The sequence below is a fragment of the Oncorhynchus mykiss genome, chromosome 2 (assembly GCF_013265735.2).
Source record: "Oncorhynchus mykiss isolate Arlee chromosome 2, USDA_OmykA_1.1, whole genome shotgun sequence".
Taxonomy (NCBI): domain Eukaryota; kingdom Metazoa; phylum Chordata; class Actinopteri; order Salmoniformes; family Salmonidae; genus Oncorhynchus; species Oncorhynchus mykiss.
In genome coordinates, this window is record NC_048566.1 from 34,525,255 (window position 1) to 34,547,393 (window position 22,139).

Consider the following 22,139-nt stretch of genomic DNA (forward strand, 5'->3'; position numbering starts at 1 on the left):
ACATATTTGTCTCGGAGAGACTCTCTTCTCTATTGGGCTTTGACAGTGTGTGTGGTGACACTGTGTGAGGTTCACTGCCTCGGGGTGTGTGAAGATAGCTCTGAGCCCTCTGTGAGTGAGCTGGAGCACATCTGCATACACACCAGCGAGGCAGACGTGTGTACTTGGCAGGTAGGTTTGATTAGCGCTCCCCCAGGGCCTCTGCCAGGTTCCTGGGGGAGCGCTAATCAAACCTACCTGCCAAGTAGGATGGTGGGAAGAGAAGACACAGGTGGAAAAATAACAACTAGAGACCATGTCAAGTCACAATGCAGCACACTGAGTGCAGGCAGGGTGAAACCACCTCGACACTTAAGCTAGATAGCTGGTGGGCTTAGCGGTTCAGTTTCGAGATGAGTCCACACCATCTCTCCCAAGCAAATGGAAAAGATGGGCACCAATTGGACATCGACGCACCTTGACATAAGACCACTTTTGAAGTCTTACAATGACGGACAAATATTGATTTTAGAATTAACTATCCCTTCACAACAAAGGACTTATAGACAAGGCACTGAGAGAAGGCACTTTTGGAGCTTTGCCAGCTTTAGCAGTCTTAACCTAATCCACCATGACAGGGGAAAGCCTCTTTAAGAGCAACAGTGGCTTGAAAGAATGCAAAACATGCAAGAAAGTTATTTCATAACAAAGGCAAAATACAGTGGCCTTAAAAGGATATGGACTCCATAGTAAAGCCTATAATGGCCCAGCACCTTGGACTGGGAGGTTGTATCCTGCCAGGTGAAAATGACTTCAGGACCTTGGATAGCAGATCCGTAAACTGTAGACTTACGGTTAAGGTTTCTGGATCTTAAATACAGCAGGTGAATTAGTTAAATAAACATGACATCCCACCTAGATAAGTCTAGCAGAGCAAATCAGCACCCCATGCAAGAGCACAACTTTAGGCTAAATGTAAAGTAAACTTATCGATGCATTTTGTCAGGCTGCGGTGTTATGTTCTGCACTGCAAACCATAGACATCCTGCATCTCTCATCTTGTGGTGATTTAATTGCCTTAAAGAATCAAAGCCACTTAATTACTGTCATTATCATCAGTGGGAAATTACACAGGCCTAAATGAACAGGGTTAATTAGCCTGTTTGGGACGGCATATATATTTATTTATCTGGGATTGGCTGTGGAGTAGAGATAGGGCTTGAGAGCTGCTCTTCCTACTGTATGACTTCTTGTCATACCTTTCTAACTCTCTTTCTAACTCTCTCTCTCTCTTTCTAACTCACTTTCTAACTCTCTCTCTTTCTAACTCTCTCTCTCTTTCTAACTCTCTCTCTCTCTCTTTGTAACTCACTTTCTAATTCTCTCCCTCTCTTTCTAACTCTCTCTCTCTCTCTCTCTCTCTCTCTCTCTCTCTTTCTAACTCACTTTCTAACTCTCTTTCTCTCTTTCTAACTCTCTCTCTCTCTTTCTAACTCTCTCTCCCTTTCTAACTCTCTCGCTCTTTCTAACTCACTTTCTAACTCTCTTTCTCTCTTTCTAACTCTCTCTCTTTCTAACTCTCTCTCTTTCTAACTCTCTCTCTCTCTCTCGCTCTCTCTCTTTCTAACTCTCTCTCTCTCTTTCTAACTCTCTCTCTGCAACTCACTTTCTAATTCTCTCTCTCTTTCTAACTCTCTCTCTCTCTTTCTAACTCTCTCTCTCTCTTTCTAACTCACTTTCTAACTCTCTCTCTCTCTCTCTCTCTCTCTTTCTAACTCTCTCTCTCTCTCTTTCTAACTCTCTCTCTCTCTCTTTGTAACTCACTTTCTAACTCTCTCTCTCTTTCTAACTCTCTCTCTCTAACTCTCTCTCTCTCTTTCTAACTCTCTCTCTCTTTGTAACTCACTTTCTAACTCTCTCTCTCTCTCTTTCTAACTCTCGCTCTCTGTAACTCACTTTCTAACTCTCTCTCTCTCTTTCTAACTCTCTATCTCTCTCTCTCTCTCTCTTTCTAACTCTCTCTCTCTCTTTCTAACTCACTTTCTAACTCTCTCTCTAACTCTCTCTCTCTCTTTCTAACTCTCTCTCTCTCTCTCTCTCTTTCTAACTCTCTCTCTCTCTCTTTCTAACTCTCTCTCTCTCTTTGTAACTCACTTTCTAACTCTCTCTCTCTTTCTAACTCCTCTCTCTCTCTTTCTAACTCTCTCTCTCTGTAACTGACTTTCTAACTCTCTCTCTCTCTCTTTCTAACTCTCTCTCTCTTTCTAACTCTCTCTCTCTCTGTAACTCACTTTCTAACTCTCTCTCTTTCTATCTCTCTCTCTCTCTCTCTTTCGAACTCACTTTCTAACTCTCCCTCTCTCTTTCTAACTCTCTCTCTCTCTTTGTAACTCACTTTCTAACTCTCTCTCTCTCTCTTTCTAACTCTCTCTCTCTCTTTCTAACTCTCTCTCTGTAACTCACTTTCTAACTCTCTCTCTCTTTCTATCTCTCTCTCTCTCTTTCTAACTCACTTTCTAACTCTCTCTCTAACTCTCTCTCTTTCTAACTCTCTCTCTCTCTTTCTCTTTCTAACTCCCTCTCTCTCTCTTTCTAACTCTCTCTCTCTCTTTCTAACTCTCTCTCTCTTTCTCTAACTCTCTCTCTCTCTTTCTAACTCTCTCTCTCTCTTTCTAACTCGCTCTCTCTCTCTCTCTCTCTCTCTCTCTCTCTCGCTCTCTCACAGACTCATGCACGCGTACACACCTAGGGCCTAAATGTTCTTACTTCTTGGGTGGCACCTGTCCCACGTTGACCCGGACACAGATGACCTTGCGTGTCTGCATGCCCCGGGAGCAGGGGCCCTGCCCACTGCTGTTGGGGCCGGCAGCAGACCTGGGGCCAGTGGTGGTGTTGAGGGCTGAGGCTGAGGGGTCTTCAGTACAGGGGCCCCAGGGGCCAGTCTGCCAGTGGTACACCGTACATGCATGCTCGTTGCAGTTACGCACCTCCTGCAGGGAACTGCTGTTGGGGCACATGCCACCACCTAGGAACATGCACCCACACACGCACACACACAAACAAATGCACACACATAGAAAGGGCGAGCTGATGAGTTACTTTATAGAGGTTTGGCATCGTGCACAATGACAGTGCAACATATAAAAAGCAATAAGTTGAAATTCTCTACCACACCACACACATATACAGGGTAGTCCCAATGTCATCAGTCAGGGAGGCTCTGGCTTATACATGAAGCCCTTACAAAATGACAGATTCTGCCATAACAAAGTCTGAAAGATTCAGCCAATTATTGATAGTGACAGTCCATGATGAGGTTGAAAGGCTTGACCTCCCCCGGTGATTGACAATGCATTTTAATCCTCCAGCCCACTTTGAGGCTCAGACGATTCATCTCCTCCTACTGCCAGTTGCAAGTCTGATTACCAACCCACTTCTCCACCTCTGTTGGATTTACATCCAACACATCCAACATCACCCTGTCCCTTCCTCACCTCTCTCTCTGTCTCTCACTCGCTCTCTCTCATGCGCGCTCTCTCTCTCTCTCTTCTGTCTGTCAGTCACTCTCTGTCGGTCTCTCTCATCTCTGCTCAGTGGAGGCAGGTGGGTCGATTCAGAGCCCTTAGTGCTTCAGAGTAATTGCAGACACTTACAGGTTTGGGCAGTGATGAACGGGCATTGTGGGACTGTAAGTCCTCCACACCTGCAACATCCTGAGATGAAAGCCAACCTGTTCCATAATGAGCAGCAGTGGTGTTGTTCACAGGCCGGTCAATGTGGAATGCCAACTCAGACTAATCTAACCTCCTCCTCCTTCCTTTCTGCTGACTGCTACCTGCTTACATCGCTGACGAACCATGTCGGTTTGCTGGATCTGCCAATAGTGTAAACTAACCAGACAAATAAGCTACATATGGTGCCCAGACTGACCTAGAAAAGTGGTTTGGTTGGGCAGCGGTAAAGGTCTATGTCGATTCTACAGGGAGTTGTAGTGGATGATTTATGAATGGTGAAGCAACTTGGGTCCAGTCTCAATGTGACAAGTGGGATCGCTTTAATGCTACTCAAAGGATGCGGCTCATGGAATAGGGGTTCATTCATGTTTGCGGTATGAATTTCATCACTTTTCTGACTTATTCATACAATGTACTCGGAAAGACATCCATAATGTATCGGGTGTCTGAGCTTGCGCGGTTACATTTAGTATGCGGCTTATGACATACTGGAGCTTGGGATCACCTAACAGACGGCACACTTGTCTGCTAAAATATCTAGCTTTTGTGAGGTATTCTTCGACAGTAAAAGACACAAAAAATATTGAAGTAGCATACATAATGATGTGAAGACTTTCCACATCGGTGGGGAAGAACACCAATCAGAAAAACTTTAAAGGGCCAATACGCAGTTTCTGTATCCATTTTTGGACTTATAAATGAATAATATCTACCTACTAGAGGAATATAACTTTAAAAAATGCCTACTTATTTTAACTGTCGTACCCCGTCAGAACCTAAATTATAATCGTGTTTTACTCCAATGTTTGTAAACAAAGTAAATGTAAACAAAACACTCTACACCCTCAAAACAGGTTTAAACCCACCATTTTGATATAATGGATAATCAGTCCTTGCATCCATAGCTCTGTCTATACATTTTTAGAGTGGTTGCATTTCTCCAGCCTCATCCTGCAGCGTTTTACTGAAACAGTGACGGGGAGGACACTTTTTTATTGTTTCAACAATGAGTTGCCCCTTTAAATCATCTACCCATCTCTCTACGCTAACAATATCTACTACTCATCACCTGCTACTACTACTACTCATCACCTGCTACTACTACTACTCATCACCTGCTACTACTACTACTCATCACCTGCTACTACTACTACTCATCACCTACTACTACTACTACTACTACTACTACTACTACTACTACTACTACTACTACTACTACTACTACTACTACTACTACTACTACTACTACTACTACTACTACTACTACTACTACTACTACTACTACTACTACTACTACTACTACTACTACTACTACTACTACTACTACTACTACTACTACTACTACTACTACTACTACTACTACTACTACTACTACTACTACTACTACTACTACTACTACTACTACTACTACTACTACTACTACTACTACTACTACTACTACTACTACTACTACTACTACTACTACTACTACTACTACTACTACTACTACTACTACTACTACTACTACTACTACTACTACTACTACTACTACTACTACTACTACCACTACCAGTACTATTACTAATTTTAAAGATAAAAAATAGAATGTACCAAAAAGCTTTGGAAACTTTGGCACCCTTGAAAGACCTTTGGAAAACATTGATATTGAATGTTAAGATTCTCACATCAAGATATGAGAATGTGTAAATACATTTGAAGAATTAGTTATACTTACTTACTGTACAACAACAACAAAACTTAACGCAACTACGTATTTCACTAGATCTAGTGCTACGAGGACTTTAAATCAAACCTATGGTGCCCAAAGGCTGTCGAGTTATACAATTGAAGTCAGAGTTTACATACATCTTAGCCAAATATATTTAATCTCAGTTTTTCACAATTCCTGACATTTAATCCTAGTAAAAATTATTCCCTGTTTTAGGTCAGTTAGGATCACCACTTGATTGTAAGAATGTGAAATGTCAGAATAATAGCAGAGAGAATTCTTTATTTCAGCTTTTATTTCTTTCATCACATTCCCATTGGGTCACAAGTTTACATACACTCAATTAGTATTTGGTAGCATTGCCTTTAAATTGTTTAACTTGTGTCAAACGTATTGGGTAGCCTTCCACAAGCTTCCCACAATAAGTTGAGTGAATTTTGGCCCATTTCTCCTGACAGAGCTAGTGTAAATGAGTCAGGTTTTTAGGCCTCCTTGCTTGCACACGCTTTTTAAGTTCTGCCCACACATTTTCTATAGGTTTGAGGTCAGGGCTTTGTGATGGCCACTCCAATACCTTGACTTTGTTGTCCTTAAGGCATTTTGCCACAACATTGGAAGTGTGCTTGGGGTCATTGTCCATTTGGAAAACCCATTTGTGACCAATTTTTAACTTCCTGACTGATGTCTTGAGATGTTGCTTCAATATATCCACATCAGTTTTCTTCCTTATGATGCCATCTATTTTGTGAAGTGCACCAGTCCCTCCTGCAGCAAAGCACCCCCACAACATGATGTTGCCACCCCCGGGCTTCACGGTTGGTATGGTGTCCTTCGGCTTGTAAGCCTCCCCCTTTTTCCTCCGAACATAATGATGGTCATTATGGCCAAACAGTTCTTGCTTCATCAGACCAGAGGACATTTCTCCAAAAAGTACGATCTTTGTCCCCATGTGTAGTTGCAAACTGTAGTCTGGCTTTTTATGGCGGTTTTGAAGCAGTGGCTTCTTCCTTGCTGAGCGGCCATTCAGGTTATATCGATATAGGACTCCTTTTACTGTGGATATAGATACTTTTGTACATGTTTCCTACAGCATCTTCACAAGGTCCTTTGCTGTTGTTCTGTGATTGATTTGCACTTTTCGCACCAAAGTACGTTAATCTCTAGGAGACAGAACGCATCTCCGTCCTGAGCGGTATGATGGCTGCGGGGTTCCATGGTGTTTATACTTGCGTACTATTGTTTGTACAGATGAATGTGATACCTCCAGGCATTTGGAAATTGCTCCCAAGGATGAACCAGACTTGTGGAGGTCTACAATTATTGTTTTGAGGTCTTGGCTGATTTCTTTTGATTTTCCCATGATATCAAACAAAGAGGCACTGTGTTTGAAGGTAGGCCTTGAAATACATCCACAGGTACATCCACACTCAAATGATGTCAATTAGCCTAACAGAACCTTCTAAAGCCATGACATAATTTTCTGGAATTTTCCAAGCTGTTTAAAGGCACAGTCAACTTAGGGTATGTAAATGTCCGACCCACTGGAATTGTGATACAGTGAATTATAAGTGAAATAATCTGTGTGTAAACAATTGTTGGAAAAATTACTTGAGTCATGCACAAAGAAGATGTCCTAACCGACTTGATAAAACTATAGTTTGTTAACAAGACATTTTTGTAGTTGTTGAAAAACAATTTTTATTGACTCCAACCTAACAGTATGTAAACTTCCGACTTCAACTGTAACTACAGTAAAGTCTATAAACATTGACAGAAATCCTATTATTTTGTCATTTGTCAACATATCGCTAAGGTTAAATGTAGCTAACAGCTAGTTTCAATCACAAGTGTTACCCTCCATCACTGTGATCCATGCCACTACCATTGCAGTTACTGTAGGGAGGTAACCAACATGCAGATCAACTTTTAGCCAAAAGTTTCAGTGAAAACAAAAATCATAGTGACAGACAGACAGACAGACAGACAGACAGACAGACAGACAGACAGACAGACAGACAGACAGACAGACAGTGACAGCAACAGACAGCAACATACAGCAACAGACAGAGAGACAGACAGTAACAGACAGTAACATACAGAGAGACAGGCAGCAACAGACAGTAACATACAGCAACAGGCAGAAAGACAGACAGTAACATACAGCAACAGACAGAGAGACAGACAGACAGGCATTAACAGTCAGAGGGACAGACAGTAACATACAGTAACAGACAGAGAGACAGACAGACAGACAGACAGTAACAGACAGTAACAGAAAGAGTGCTAGACAGAGAGACAGCAACAGACAGTAACAGACAGAGAGGCAGACAGGCAGCAACAGACAGCAACAGACAGAGCGACAGACAGTAACAGACAGTAACAGAAAGAGTGATAGACAGACAGACAGTAACAGACAGAGGGACAGACACTTTGAAGGTCAGTGTGACTTGAAAGCTATACAAAGAGAAAGACCCCCTTAACATGGTATATTAACACTGCAGTAGATATACAACACAGACCGTACAGAACGGTACACCATCTACAGTACATAGTCTCATAGTCACCTTCGCCAGCGTTGTAGGCCAGTATGGAGCGAGTCCTCAACTGCTTGCCCTCGATGGTTTTGCTGGAACAGGTTTGGGAGCAGGAGGACCAGGAGGTCCAGTCGCTGAGGACACAGTCCTTAGGGCAAGGCACATCACAGGCGATGGGCTCAGGGGCAGAGGCTCCCCCACACAGCTCCTTGTCCACCATGTCACCTGGGTGGCACAAAAAAACGGTACGGTCAAGGAATGCTCACCATTATAACAATAGAGAAACAATAATTGATTGACCTTTTATGTACCTTTTCAATACAGAAAAAAATCTCTAACCAACAACAGAATCTGTAATTGTACTACACTTTATATGATTTATAAGAGCAGCCTCTTATCCAGAGCTATTTACAGGAGCAATTAGGGTTGAGTGCCTTGCTCAAGGCACATCGACAGATTTTTTCACCTAGCCAGCTCGGGGAGTCAAACCACTAGGTTACCCACCCCCCATTATAAGGTCTACAATATGATCAACCACACCACAATTTCCTGGTCTATTGGTGGGCTTGTTTATATATATTGTTTCCTTAGAGTCATTGAATGCTAATCAATTTCAACCCACACAATTAATTAACATAGACATTCTGTTGTCTTCCCTTTGACATCACAGTTGGATCAAATGTTTGGTAACTGTTTAATAGCGTGCGAGGATAATCTCTACAATATATTAATAATGGTGCCACTATTCTCAACGCAACTCGATCTGAATAGTGAATTAGCTTTGGACAAAGTAAGTACAAACTCACATGGGACTTGAACATTTTACACTCATGACCGCTTCAGTGGGTTGTACTATTCAGCCACATATTCTGTATGTGCTTTTAACAGGTAAACCTTTTACTGTTTGTGGGCTAAATCAGGGTCGCACAAACACATCTACTTTGAAACAAAAGTATATTCCTCACCCACATGGTTATGGGCTTACAGCCAGCCACCTGCACCATGTCAGATATAGAGTTGAAATGTATAACATTTTGCGTTTGCATCCCAATATTACACTTCACATACATCACAGAAGACTGAAACCTAACAAAACCGTTTGACATAGAAACACCGGATTTTCTGTTGTTTTAAAAAAAGAAGACGTTGATTAATGATAAAATTATGAAAAATAGTAGGGAATATTGTTGCAATGAACTTGAATTCAAAACATCTCTCAACACTCCAAATGAGCAACACAATGGCTCTGCATTGTATATATGTATCTTCCGACCGTTGGCTTTTGCAATTTCAGGCTGAGGATGAGTTGAGCTTCAAACCCTCCTAGCGGCCTGGCCTTTACATTAAGATGACACTTTGAGGAGTATTCAGTGAACCAATCGTGACTGAACCGAGACCGTGTGGAAATGGAACAGGGACAGGGAAACCCAGTGGCTCTCACGGTGGCGAAAACAGGAACGGAACAGAACACCCTTCACTAGAAAAACCCCCAGGCTTAGTGAGCTGAGAAAAACGGTTCCTTTTAAATGAGTCAGAACAGTTCATATCGGTATAGATCAGATACGCTCAGTATCGACAGTGGAGTTTCAATGACATTTGTATAGACTTTTGTCTGCGGTGTGGCTGTTTGTTGTTGGTGTGGCAGTATCGTGGAGATATTGAGCCCAAAGTCTCTAGGGCAAAAAGTAGCACGAAATCATAACACAACAAATCAATTTCCATCAGTGGAGACAAGGGGAATCGGTCAACTCCAGTCGAGATATTCGTAAATACACAAAGAGATTGTGCTTCTCACAAAGCTACTAGGATGGTATCACCTGACCTGGCAATAACCCCGAATGACACTAGTGGATGTACATCTACAGCATGTGTCCTGTACGAGGTGAGATGACAATGTAACGTAGGATGAGGAACTTTGTAAATATTTCCATTTTTCAGAATTAGGAGGATGACGAGGTCACTGTCAAAGGAGTATCGTAGGAGTATGATTTGGACTCAATCCATTACGGTGCCTGTGTATCTCTTTGATGTCGCTCTATATCTCTTAGTCAACACTCAAACTAGGAATGATGAGTATACTTGGGATTGGTAACATATCATCTTTGTCAATTACACCCACATTCTGAAACCTGCTCGAAAACCCAGACAGCATCTCTCTGCCACGACCGCCATTGTCTTCAGTCAAACATTCTTCAGTAATAAATTGGAACAGTAAAACCACGTAGCTGCAAAGTTGAGGGAGTCCCCGAGACTCAGGGCCAGAGAGAATTGATTTGATTTAGTGCGAGCAGGGTTTAATTGCTCTGGCTGAGAGAGTGAAAAGGAGGGAGTACAATATGTGGCTATGCTGAGCTAGGGAAGCGTTAAAGGAGACGGGGAGGGGGATGTGAGGTGGGGGAGGGCGTCTGGAGAGAACTCTATGATAAATGGCAGCCATGATAAATGGCAGGGCGGCTAAACACCATTCTCTCTAGTCGTCTCCAGCTTTTCACTCACTTACAGTATAGCCATAAGTTAGAGGGTTGGTAGAGAGGTCACCTTGAGCAACATGATTATTCATCCAGAGGGTGAGACCCTGACTTAAGGCGTCAGCATGCTTCAGTTCGGCTGGTGCCTGTGCTTGTGAACTCCCTTAAAAGACATTCGCTTGAAAAACAAGAAGAAAGCGGCAATAGTACTGTTTGTCCATTCTGAGATGCCGTAGCCAGTATACATGTCCTCAAAATAATCAGAATGAATCTAAGATGACTCAAGAAATCTGCCATTAATTTTGACATTTTTGCCAAGGAGATCTTAGCCGCTGACTAAGATGTTTGGTGCAGTATTTCTCAATCAAAAAAATGTGCTTGAAAATGAGTCGCCTTTATTGAAAACTCTCTACCGTTGACCAATCACCAACGAAGGGGCGTAGACTTCGGGTCCGAACTTGCCTCCAGAAAAAATTGTATGGGCCCAAACAGCCGAAAAAACCCTCGCTGAAGTCCAAAATAAACAAAAACATCATAAAATGTCGTCATAATATATAACGCATTCAGAAAGTATTCAGACCCTTCAAATTTTTCCACATTTTCTTACGTTACAGCCTTATTCTAAAATGTATTAAATATTTTTTTTGCACTCATCAACCTACATACAATAACCCATAACACCAAAGCAAAAACAGTAAATGTTTTATTTTTGCAAATGTACATAAAAAAAATCATGAAATATCACATTTATATAAGTAGTTACTTTGTTGAAGCGCCTTTGGCAGCGATTAGTTTAGTACACCTGTATTTGGGGAGTTTCTCCCATTCTTCTCTGCAGATCCTCTCAAGCTCCGCCAGGTTGCTTAAGGAGCGTTGATGCACAGCTATTTTCAGGTCTCTCCAGATATGTTCGATCGGGTTCAAGTCTGGGCTCTGGATGGGCCACTTGAGGATATTCAGAGACTTGATCCTTGATGCCACTCCTGCATTGTCTCGGCTGTGTGCTTAGGATCGTTGTCCTGTTGGAAGGTGAACCTTCGCCCCAGTCTGAGGTCCTGAGCACTCTGGAGCAGGTTTTCATCAAGGATCTCTCTCTACCTTGCTCCGTTCGTCTTTCCCTCGATTCTGACAAGTCTCCCAGTCCCTGCTACTGAAAAACATCCCCACAGCATGATAATTCCACCACCATGCTTCACCATAGGGATGGTGTCAGGTTTCCTCCAGACATGGCATTCAGGCCAAAAAGTTGAATCTTGGTTTCCTCAGACAGAGAATCTTGTTTCTCATGGTCTGAGTGTCTTCAGGAGCATTTTGGCAAACTCCAAGCAAGATGTCATGTGCCTTTTACTGAGGAGTAGCTTCCACCTGGCCATTCTACCATAAAGGCCTGATTGGTGGGGTGCTGCAGAGATGGTTGTCCTTCTGGAAGGTCCTCCCATCTCCACAGAGGAACTCTAGAGCTCTGTCAGACCAACCATCAGGTTCTTGGTCACCTCCCTCACAAAGGCCCTTCTCCCCCAATTGCTCAGTTTGGCCGGGCGGACAGCTCTTGGAAGAGTCTTGGTGGTTCCAAACTTCTTCCATTTAAGAATGATGGAGGCCACTGTGTTCTTGGGGACCTTCAATGCTGCAGACATTTTTTGGTACCCTTCCCCAGATCCAGATCTGTGCTGCGACACAATCCTGTCTCGGACCTCTACGGACAATTCCTTCAACCTCATGGCTTGGTTTTTGCTCTGACATGCACTGTCAACTGCGGAACCTTGTACAGACAGGTGTGTGCCTTTCCAAATTATGTCCATTCAATTGAATTTTCCACAGGTGGACTCCAAGTTATAGAAACATCACAAGGATGATCAATGGAAACAGGATACAACTGAGCTCAATTTCGAGTCTCATAGCAAAGGGTCTGAATACTTATGTAAATAAGGTATTTCTGTTTTTTATTTTTAAGAAATGTGCAAACTTTGCTTTGTCATTATGGGGTATTGTTGTAGATTGATGAGGACGCATCTTTATTTAATCAATTTGAGAATAAGGTTGTAACGTAACAAAAGGTGGAAAGTCAAAGGGTCTGAATACTTTCTGAATGCACTGTATATTATGACGACATTTTATGACGTTTTTGTTTATTTTGGACTTCGGTGAGGGTTTTTTGCTGAATGCACTGTCTTTTCCGAACTGTTTCGACTGGGAAGCATGTGGACACCTTTAGTCATCATAGATGTAAATAGTTCATCTGGAAGTGGTGGGCTACTCTTAGGGGGATCAGGGAGCTAACAATGTGGTGAATTCTGAGCATAATAGTAAGTCAGAATACTATAGTACAGTTTTATTGTACTATGCTAGCTTAGCAGGCAATACGGGTTGAAATAACTTCTAAATGACAACATTTCAACCAGTTGCTGGTTGTAAGGACGCCATTTCAATCAGTTTTGCCTGTTGGCAGTGTTCTACATTAATTAGTCAAGCAAACGTTCACTGAAAATAAAGGACTCTATAATGTGCATTAACCGAATCAATAAACCTATAGACTGCAATCACAGAGCTTTATCTACAATCACACGGCAACGATTATGGAGACGAAGTTTAATGGAATTAACGAGGGGAAAATCCAATTGAAGTAATGTTTTTCCGATAATTGGTTATTACTATGATTTTCCTCACCACTGCTGTTGACACACTGGACCTGAGGTATCTGTGTCCCGGGGCCACACGGCAGCTCCCCGTCCGGGATACACTCATCCAGTCTGACCAGGCGCCAGTCCCAGCAGCTGGGTTCGTCACATGGGACAGCCTCCACCAGGTGAGGACAGTTCCCTGGTCCACCTGTTGGCTCATTGCTGATCTCCCGTTTCCTCAGTTTAAAACCTGCCGAAGGAAAAAAACACACATTATTCCATTTAAAAAAATTGAAAAATTGAAAAATACATAAAACCATATGAAAAAATACATATGAAAAAATACATAATATGCCTAATTGTCCTCCATTGGAATTGATCTCTTCAACAGCTCTCTCGAAATGGAATAATAGGATATGCTACTATGATAAGACTGGGATTAGTGTACAAGTGCAAGCAAATAATTGGCCAGTTAATTGTTGGCACTTTACCAGATACTGTGATCATACTGACTATAAATTGATACAAAAGAGAGGATTTCATTGTGAAGAGCCAGCGTGTAATTATCATGTGGGTGTTGGACCACCCACAGATGTTAGATACTACCTTTATGCCAGAATACGTTTATTCAAGAGGACCTCACAATGGCTACAATAACACCAACTACTATATATGCACAGATAATTACTGTATAATCTTCTGAAACAACGCCATGTTCTGTAAATTCCATAACACCATGCATACCTGATGGCAAAATATTAATCATGTAACAATCATATGACATACCGTATGGCAAGTTAACACTTAACTATTTTTCAACTGTTTATGCTATATAACAGTGGTATGGCAGTTGACATTCGTTTGATAAGAGGAACATACAATGTATATTAAAAAACATAATACCACGTGTGTTCTGAAAGCATTTATGTTAGCATTACGACATCAAATGTTTCCACAGTCACCTGAAACATTCCAACCCGTACCCATTAAGGCCTTGTAGCTGACATACAGGCAACACTTCATTTGGATAGTCCCAAGTAGATCGTTTATAGGTGTTCAATAACTGTCAACAACATTTCAACTGACTATCAGTGGATAGTAACCCCGGCCCTAACTTGAACCCTTATCCTAACCCTGAACTGAACTTTTACGGAACCCTTATTCTAAACCTAACCCTAACCCTAACCCTAACCCTAACCCTAACCCTAACCCTTATTCTAAACCTAACCCTAACCCTAACCCTAACCCTTATTCTAAACCTAACCCTAACCCTAACCCTAACCCTAACCCTAACCCTTATTCTAAACCTAACCCTAACCGTAGCAAGCATTTGTTGATCAACAGAGAGTTTGTTACTAATACGACCATCCGTAGATCATCTACATGGGACTATCCAAATAAAGTGTGATCGACATACGATAGTCCCACTCGAAGGCTTATCCACACACCTTTCTTCCCTTCTTGGACGTCACAGTTCTCGTAGGTGCAGGGTCCCCAGGCCCCCCATGGGGACACTTCACACTCGATGGGACAGAGGATGTGACACAGCTGGGACGTGTTGGGGACGGGACCCCCGCACAGCTTGCTGTCCACAGGACGGGATGCTTGGGACATGGAAATAAGGAACATTCAAATATAGTCAGAAATATACTGATATATTCAGAAATATATGTACACGCCCCTATGTATTTATTTGTACAGTGAAGCTAAAACATTCAATTTGGCTCTATACTCCATCATTTTGGATTTGAGATTTTTCTTTAAATGTTTTATATGAGGCGACAGTACAGAATGTCACCTTTAATTTGAGGGTTTTTTCATTTTCATTCAAATGAAAATACCCTCAAATTAAAGGTGCCATTCTGTACAGTCGCCTCCTATGAAATGTATGTAGTCCCCCCCATTCGAGTGACAAAGTTACAGAAGCCACTAATATCATACCCTGAAGACATGCTAACCTTTCACCATTAGCATTTTTTGGGGGGGTGTATGATATTTACGCCTCTGTAACTTTCTCACTCATCATTGTTCATGATTATCCGTAATCAGGGTACACATTAAATCAAATTGTATTTGTCGAGTGCTTCATGAACAACAGGTGTAGACTAACAGTAGAATAACGAGGCCTTTTCCAACAATGCAGAGAGAAAGACAAAGATACATGATTTACCATCCATTTTCGTTTGTGCACAACAGAATCTGAAACACAACCAAAACAAACTGCAAAAGCTTGATGTAATTACTACATGCTAGAAATATGCCTTTTTTTTTTTACTTACACCTAAGTGAATTTGTCCAAATACTTGACACCTTCCAATGGGGAGACTAGATACATAAAGTATTTGTAATTTCTTAACGGTAAAACAGATATACATGGAAATACCCTCAAACAAAAAGTGACATTCTGTATGAAACATTTGATCTCAAATGAATAGAGTATAGAGCCAAATTAAACGTTTCAGTTTCACTGTCCAAACAAATACTTTGGGGAGTGTACATACCAACATAGTCATGAATATACTGATATATTCTGAAATATACCGATATACCCACACAAATACTGAGAAATAGATGAAGATATATAGTGAGAAACAGATGAACTGCTAGATTAGATACAGCAGTGGTACTGTATTTAAGTCTTTTCTTGGAATCGACTGAGTCTATTTTCCATTTGTCTGTTTGATCTCATCCCGTACTTGTCTTCATGCAGAATGTTTACTAGTGTGCTTGGCTATGACAATGCAGAGGAAAATGCCAAATGGGGAAAAAAAACATTGGCTTTTCCTTTTAAGCACGCCTGCACGGTACATAAGGTCCCAGAAGAGAGCACATGAAACCCACAGTAGAGGTCTACAGTCTGTGAAGTGCTGCCATGTTCCTTCTAATTTCCCTTTGTTATAATCGCCCCACTGTTAGCATACCGTTAGCATTTCAGGGTGATAAATGAACTCTAATGAACCTTTCAGCAGCTATCTAACACTTGAAACAACAGGAAGCACGGCCCTACGCTCTCACTGAAGACACATGAAGGCTGTACCGAAGGTGTGAGAGAGCTGCAGTGTCTCCTCTCATACATATTCTATGAAGAATAATCCAGTGCTATGATTCCCCTGTTGTAAACGCTTCAGATTTAGAAGCTGTACACACAATGCGTGTATTCCCACAGAGGAACTTCACTTCACGCAAAGGAACAAAAGAGAGGTTGTTTTTCTCGGCAGGAGAATAAGTGAAGCCGACTGTGAGACGCCATTTTCTGGATGTTTCTTAAATGCACTTGAATAAAGGGGTTTGTTCGGAGTTGGAGTTGAAAGTTTGGTGGGTGGTTTTGTGTGTCTGTCACATCAAAGCTGTTTTGGGACGCAGCAAAGCGCTGGTTGTTCTGGTTGATGCAACAAAGACTCTTGATCACCTGACAGATTGTCCAAAGCAAAATTTACTACCATTGGCTACACTGTCTAATTGACACCCACAGCATATGAACACACACACACGCACAGAGGCAATGTGCCGAGGCAAGGGGGAACACATGTGGACACCAACAGATGCACAAATGCATGTACACACACATGTAGACACATACACCTGTAAATATGCACATACATGTACAGACACTCAATCTATGATCCAAACATTGCATCAGCGGTTGCCACACTTTCAATCAATTACACTTGTACACAAACACACTTTCTCACTAAGCCGGTTGTGAAGATCAAGATGTCCTCAAACGTCTCTCTCCCTAACTGACAGCTCCAACAATACATTCAGTGCTTCAAGTCTTATCAAGTCAAGAGAGCTGAAAAATAATTATACCGAACCCACAGCGAAAAGCAAGCGCAGCTTTGAAATTGATATGCAAAAGGCATCATTCCCTTACAAATAGTCCAATACTGCATTTGGTAAGCCTGATAATCCTTGTATTCTTAGTGTGTAGAACAGACTTAAATCTAAGTACATCAATCCATTCTGAATATAAATTGTCGACCAACAGATTAGTGGTGTTTGTGATAAAGAAAAAGCCAGCATCTTCATTACACGACTTATACAATGTGCTTGTATTTCCTGCATTGCAATGAAACTACAATGGCAAATGTCCCCTCGTGCAACTAATGTGAGCGTTGCTTGTTCTGTGCCAGAGTAGAAAATCAGGAGGAAAAACATCTCACAGATGCTTTGCATATTCCATCTGGAAAAACAACACTGAGTTATTTCACCATTCCCACAAAAAGCTTAAAGACCCGCCCCGATGTGCCAGGCAAATACTTTGTTGTCCTTTTTCCGTACCACTTCTTGAAAGCGTTTATGCTCAAACTTAGTTGAAAACGCATGTTGGTGTTTCAGAGAGCTACACCACTTGAGACGCAAAATCTGCGGAGAGGCCAACCTATCAAAACACGTCATAGCATCATCCACCAAAACAGAAATGCATGCATACAGTACATACGGCGACTGAGACATTATTAGGAATGAAAAGGGAAAAGGTAGAAGACAAGAAGTGGCAAGGAGGAGAAGAATGCGGCCTACAAGGCAGAGAGAGGAGGTTCGGATTGGTCTAAAGCACCTACCTGTAACTTCAAAGCTGATGGATAGAAGAGGGGGAACACTAGGCTTCTGCTGGTTTGAGGTCTGACCCTCTGCGGGCACAGGGAGATACAACTATTAGCAACACAGTCACTGGAAAGGGAGAGGGTTTTGGAAGTTGAGGCATGCGTTGAGTGCTATTGCAGGAGTCTAGCCGTTTTCCAATATGAGAATGAGGCTTGTAGAAAAAATAAGGACGGGAAGCGCTGCAGGGATACACTTGTCGATCTTTAAAAATGTAGATTGAAGGTGCTCTAATAAGATCAGTCCAGTTACCCCTAGAAACTGATCAGCAGTCAGTTTTGGATTGTCCCCTCTGGAATGCTTAAGGTTTGGATTTAGGGAGGGTAAGGTGATCCTGGACCTGTGTTCCTCTAAGAGCGTGGTGATTTAGTTTATGCATGCAGTGGTTGTTGCTGCAGACTTCATTGAGGCACTGTCTGCCTGTGTCTGCCTCTATCTATGTGGCAGCTGGGGAGATTACCCCCCTGATGGGGGAAGAGGAATCCTGCGCCAGGAAGATAAGAACACTCTCCCTTCTAACTCCCACACACGCACACACACGCACACACACTCAGACAGACACACACGGGAATGCATGCACATGCACGCCCACAACGCACACACACACACGTGGGAACACAACATACACATACAGTACATTTCAACAAAATCGTTAGTACATTCTCCTTTAATGTCAGTCCATCTTTAACTGCATTCTAAAGCAATGTGTTTGTCAACATGCACGGGGAAAGGATGTGGTTTCAGTATAGAAAGAGAAACAGACTGTTGTCAATGCCCAAAGAAGCCCAAATTGACATAAGGATATATAACAGTAGCGACAGAGTATAGACAAACATTTATTCAGAAATGTATTCACACCCCTTGACTTTTTCCAAATGTTGTTGTGTGACAGCCTGAATTGATGATTGATTCAATTGAGATTTTGTGTCACTGATCTACACACAATACCCCATAATGTCAAAGTGGAATTATGTTTTTAGAAATGCTCATATATTAATTCAAAATGTAAAGCTGAAATGTCTTGAGGCAATCCGTCTCCAACCCCTTTGTCACGGCAAGCCTAAATCAGTTCAGGAGTAAAAGTTTGCTTAACAAGTCACATAATAAGTTGCATGTACTGCAATAATAGTGTTTAACCAGATTTTAGAATGACTATCTCATCTCTGTTCTCCACACATACAATTATCTGTAAGGTCCCTCAGTTGAGCAGTGAATTTCAAGCACAGATTCAACCACAAAGACAAGGGAGGTTTTCCAAATTTCGCAAAGAAGCATGGTGCAGTTATTAATTGCACTTTGGATGGTGTATCAATACACCCAGTCAATGCAAGGATGCAGGCACCTTTCCAAACTCAGTTGCCGGCGAGGAAGGAAACCGCTCAGGGATTTCCCCATGAGGCCAATGGTGATTTTAAAACAGTTAAAGAGTTTAATAGCTGTGATAGGAGAAAACTGAGGATGGATCAACAACATTGTAGTTACTCCAGAAAACTAACCTAAATGACGGAGTGAAAAGAAGGAAGCCTGTACAGAATACAAACATTCCAAAACATGCATCCTGTTTCCAATAAGGCACTAAAGTAATAACTTTTTGTCCTGAATACAAAGCGCTATGTTTGAGGCAAATCCAACACAAGGCATCACTGAGTACCACTCTTCATATTTTCAAGCATTTTGGTGGCTGCATCATGTTATGGTTATGCTTGGCATTGGCAAAGACTAGGGAGTTTTTGTTGGGGATAAAAATAAACAAAATAGAGCTAAACACGGGCAAAAACCTGCAGGAAAAGTTAGTTCAGTCTGCTGTCCAACAGACACTGGGAGACAAAGTCATCTATCAGCTGGACAACTACCTAAAACACAAGGCCGAATATACATTGAAGTTGCTTACCAAGACAACATTGAATGTTCTTGAGTGGCCTAGTTTCAGTCTTGATTTAAATCGTCTTGAAAATCTATGGCAACACTTAATAATGGCTGTCTAGCAATGATCAACAACCAACTTAACAGAGAGTAAATCATTTTTAAAAGAATAATGGGCAAATATTGTACAATACAGGTGTGCAACAGCTCTTAGCTACTTCCTCAGAAAGACTCACAGCTGTAATGGCTGCCAAAGGTGATTATATCATGTATTGACTCAGGGGGTTGAATACTTATCTAATCAAGACATATTAGTGCTTTATTTTCCATTACATTTAAAAATTATATCTCTAATTTTTCTGCCACTTTGACATTAGAGTATTTTGTGGAGATAGCTGACAAAACAATACAATTACATCAATTTTAATCACACTTTGTAACCCAACAAAATGTGAAAAAAGTCAAGGGGTGTAAATATATTTCTGAAGGCACTTTAGATGTCACTGCTGTGTGTACTGTGTATGATATGACAGAGTTTGTGTGTGTGTTTGTGTCTTGTGGTGTATCGGTCACTACAGGAGAGATCTTCAGCATACTTAAACGGGCCATATGTGATTTCTACATAGGTTTTTGGACTTTTAAATGAATAATGTATACACATGGATCCTTGAAGAATATAACTTAGAAATGCCTCATGAACTGTTTACCCCATGAGAACCCGAAACTATAAGCTTGTTTTACTTCATTGTTTGTAAACACTGTAATTGTAAAAAACAAACACTGTATAGCCTCAAAACATGGTTGAAACTCAAGCTATGGTAGTCCTTGCACCGCATTTGAAAGTGATTCCATTTCTCCAGCCCCATCCCTCAGCTGTTTACCAAATCAGTGGCGGGTGAACACTTTGTTGTTGTTTTAACTGCAGATTGCCCCCTTCAAGCTCAAGGTAGCACTTTCTCCTGTGCACTAAAAATATTGTCTGAATAAAATGATCACTCCACCAACAATTACCGCTCCAGCGACAGGAACATCTCCTGATATAATAATTGTGCTTCTCGCGTAATGAAAATGCTTTTTGTTTTTCCCACACCATCTCCACTGGTGGTGCTTAGCCTTAGAATCCTTGCTAATATAATTACCAGTGCAGCATTGACTTAAACTGTGCTTGACGGGTCTGAGAGTCGAAGCCGGAGTGTTCTCACTTGTCTAAGGCTTAAGAGTCACACCAGGTCAAGTCAGGTTATGTTATGAAAGCAGCTCCTCTTCCCTTGTTGCCTCTCCCTGTAGTGTGCAGTGTTCAAGAGTTGCTATGGTAATTCTGTAATGGCTACACTAATTGTAGGGCACAAAAGTGTGTTTTTAATGGTGTTATTCAGATACTGCTGTTGTTAGGAAATGTCGGAATGGACACGGGGTATGGAACTGTGAATGCTGTACATGACAATACGTGCCACTGCATTTGTTTGACACAAGACAATGACGTGTCTCTGATGCTGAAATAGTTTGGTGTGCCAACATGTAACAATTTTGTCTTTGTTTTTCGGGAAATATTTGGGACTGTTTTGTACAACCTTTGCAGATTTGAGACATGCAACAATATCAGATGTGGGACTACATTTGTCCCACAAATGATTATTACACATGAAGGCTGGATGGTTTATGAACGTAACACCATCAGATGTGCATTATTGGGACAGTTTTACATAGGAAAGACTTTGTTATAGGAAAGTGTTAGGGACAGATCAAAATTTACTTGGGGGAGGGGCGGTCCAAAACAGGGGAAGGGTGTGTGGTTTTTTATTGGGCACAGGGAAGGTCAGTGTGTTTTGTCCCTGATTTACATTTACTCGTCTGCTTGTATTTTCCCTATAAACAATGAATTGACTTACTTTTGATATTACCCTAGTAAAATGTTGAAACATTTGTGAAGGTTTGTTATGGTGTGGCTATTATTTATCTTTAGCTACTGAAGGCCTATGATGTGAAGGCAATGCGCCCCGGCGCTCCAATCGGACCCTGACAGTTGAACTTGAGGTGAGGAAGACTTGTTTCAGGCCTGCCAGAGTTACTTCTATAATCTAACAATATAATGCTTCTCTTTATACAAAATATTCTGATTGAAGAAATGCATGTTGGTGTTGTAGCTTGTCACTGGCATATCTCTCTCTATCGCTCTAGGGTTAGGTCTAAGCTTCTCTTCCTTTATATATGTATTTATTCAAATGTTAATATCGTACAGTGGACACCTAAGCCCATAGGCCTATGCATGCAATGCCCTGATACATGTTGTGCTCAAATTTCTGACAGTTGAACTGTGAGGTGGACAATTATTGTTTGAGGAAAGTAGCCTAAAAAAGAATTAAAAAAAATAGGCTATAACGTTCTTCATATGATACACATCAAAACACAATAGTGTTTTTGTAATTGTTACAGGCTGTTTAAGGACATGTGAATGTGGCTCATTGGGCCAATATCTCTTGTTTATTCATGGAGCTGGATGCATGTACATGCATGCCTTGTACATTTCTTAAATGTCCAGTAAATTAAGATCTCCCCTGTCATGTTGTTTCCTAAAGAAAACTCTGAAATGGCATATTGTTTTTATGAAGATTTTAGAATATTGGCACAAA

At 41.4% G+C, this 22,139-nt stretch overlaps 1 protein-coding gene across 2 annotated transcripts in view; it reads right to left on the reverse strand.

Annotated features, from left to right (window-relative positions):
* Positions 1-22,139, reverse strand: part of LOC110534798 (thrombospondin type-1 domain-containing protein 7A) — a 106,870-nt gene that overhangs the window by 31,733 nt on the left and 52,998 nt on the right. For both annotated transcript variants that reach the window (XM_036946705.1, XM_036946699.1), the window contains exons 5-9: positions 17,607-17,675; positions 14,493-14,648; positions 13,091-13,294; positions 7,986-8,180; positions 2,746-3,004 (exon numbers count right to left, since the gene is read on the reverse strand). In XM_036946705.1, the coding sequence (XP_036802600.1) occupies positions 2,746-3,004; positions 7,986-8,180; positions 13,091-13,294; positions 14,493-14,648; positions 17,607-17,675 (883 nt within the window). The remainder of the gene's footprint in view (positions 1-2,745; positions 3,005-7,985; positions 8,181-13,090; positions 13,295-14,492; positions 14,649-17,606; positions 17,676-22,139) is intronic.